The 2599-nt window shown below is 27.0% G+C and overlaps 1 protein-coding gene across 1 annotated transcript; it reads right to left on the reverse strand.

Moving 5' to 3' along the window:
• Nucleotides 1-601: 601 nt before the first annotated feature.
• On the reverse strand, nt 602-1114 carry LOC130974707 (uncharacterized). Its single transcript, XM_057899566.1, has one exon. The coding sequence runs from the start codon at nt 1112-1114 to the stop codon at nt 602-604; it is 513 nt and encodes a 170-aa protein (XP_057755549.1).
• Between the last annotated feature and the right edge of the window lie 1485 nt (nt 1115-2599).

Consider the following 2599-nt stretch of genomic DNA (forward strand, 5'->3'; position numbering starts at 1 on the left):
ATTCGAAGAAGCCCAAATTCCTAATAATCAAGTTGTTGAGTTTATTTTAAATAAGAAAAATTCTGAAAATACACATGACACAACCTTGTTGTAGATGGATACAGCAAATGTTTTATTATCAATGTGGAGTTAACCAATGTAGACTAGGATTATTGGGTTTGACAAAGCTTGGATCCACAAAGTTTTTAATAAATTTGCACAATATATTGAATCCACTAAAAATATAATGTGGAAGCTAAGTAGCTAACAAATAGTATCCCATAGAGCAAAGGTGTAGTATCCAAAAGAACTGAGTATTTATCATAGAACAAAATATATAGTTACACAGATTTTAGAGAAGATTCATAATCGACAGAATATAACACAGACAATTTAAGCTTAAGTGATGGATAATCATCATAATTATATATCCATATCCGTTTCTTCCTATAAAAAGGATAAACACATACATACATACATTATACATATATACATATATGGTTTTTCTTTGTTCCAAAGTCTAAAGTTTGGAAGCTCTATATTCCATAACTTCACCTTGGAATAATAATAATAATAATAATAATAATAATAATAATAATAATAATAATGATGATGGTAGTAGCTATAGCCTCAAGTTAAGATCAACATCATCATCACCACTATTATTGTGTACTTGTTCCACAAAAAAGGCTCCTTTTTGTCTTGCACCATCACCTTCATTTGTTTTCATCGCAACAACGGGAATTAATAGATCTTCTTGGTCATTATCAGGATCAGGTTCTCCGTTAGGAATTACTGGGTGTGGGGCCCTTCCATGCGGAGAAACTACTGATCCTGATGATGAAGGAAAAAAGACAAAGGGCATCGAATGTTGGTGAAAGCGCGCTAAGGTGGCTCTTCGACGCTCTTTCTTGTGGGCGTTTTGATGGCCACCTAGTGCCTGTGAATTTGCAAATTCGCGGTAACAAAAGTCACATTTGAACCTTTTACTAGCCATGGATTCGCAGCATGATGAAGTTGTGGTTAAAGGGAAACCGAAGAGCTTGGGTGTCGTAGATGAGGGAGAGGGAGAGTAACCTTTTCCCACTGAATAAGGGTTATGATGTTGAAGTCTAGGGTTTTCTGATGCACTCATCATAGTTTAACTTAACTCTTATTCAATGTTAGTTGCAAGCTTTCTCTCTCTCTCTCTCTTTATGCACGTATATATAGCAAAGGATGAATTTTTTTTGTAAGAATAATGTCGTACATTTAAATTTTTATATGAATTGAGTCTAACTAAGTTAAATAATAAAATTTAAAATAATATTAATTATAATTAATTTTTATTATGTTAGATCAACTTAATTAAATTTGATTAATAAAAAAGACTCAAATATATAATATTATTATTATTTATTTTGTAAAGGATAAATTTATTTTTATGTTTAAGTTATATAAACAATTCCGACCATCACAATATATACTTGGATATTATTTATTATTTGTTTTGTATATTTGTGTTAGAAAATTGTATTGTTAAATAAAATATACCTTATATAAATTAAAAAACAAATATCAAATTAGTTCTAATATATTTATATATAAATAGAATAAGTTGAATATTAGATATATAATATATATTTTGTACTAATAACTAATTTGATAGTTGATTTTCAACGTACACGCATAATAATTACTAATATAAATGCTTAAATGCCATTTTTGTTGCTTTATAAACAAAACATACTCGTGATTTTCATCAAGTTTAGTAAAGTTAATTCATTTTTTTGGTCTAAGTGCTAGTGACCTTCCTTCTAAATTAACGTATCTTATATATGTTTTTTTTAAGTGTTTTAGCGTAATCATTTATAGAAATTAAAGTTATGAAAAATACAGAAAATATATTATCTTAATATCCAAAGGAGTCAATTAATGTGTGTTCTAATTTATGAAACACGGATATTTTGCTGAGTTGTCGTATTCACGTGTTAGATATATTTTAGACATGACACTTATCGATATTTATCTGATACGCGTGTCTGCTGTATTCAATCATGTCTTAATAAAAAATAAAAATTCTTCTCGGACACATTTGGATACACCTAAATAACATCACGTGTCAGCGTGTCTAATCTTATTCTTAACATGTATTCTTAAAATAAATTTATAAATAATATATATTATTATTTATTAAAACAAAAAATATTTTAAAAATAATTAAAAAGATTATTTATTTATTAATATCAAGAAAATATAAAAACATCATTATGATTTATTTAAAAAATATTTTATATTTTATATGTGTACGTGTTTCTGTTATATAAAATTTTAAATTTACGTATCGACGTGTCCCGTATCGTATCGTGTTTCGTATCCGTGTTAGTGTCAATGTCAGTATATCATAGGTTCTAACAAAAAAATAGAATGTTAAGATGGATTTTGTGTTTAGCATTTGTTTTATGTGTGAAAGAAAAGTTTACTATTGTGTAAATTTAAAGTATTTTCATGCAAACTGAAATATACTATTGGTAACCGCAACTTTTAGTTTTGGTACAGTTTAATTATTAAAATTAACAATAAAGTAATTAAAGAATAAAAAAATCATAATTTTAATTTCAATTTAAATATTGAATTGACA

This window comes from Arachis stenosperma, chromosome 4, assembly GCF_014773155.1.
Source record: "Arachis stenosperma cultivar V10309 chromosome 4, arast.V10309.gnm1.PFL2, whole genome shotgun sequence".
NCBI lineage: Eukaryota > Viridiplantae > Streptophyta > Magnoliopsida > Fabales > Fabaceae > Arachis > Arachis stenosperma.

What these genes read in the sequence shown, in the direction of transcription:
- LOC130974707 (XM_057899566.1), bottom strand. Translation starts at nt 1,114, where the DNA reads ATGAGTGCATCAGAAAACCCTAGACTTCAACATCATAACCCTTATTCA.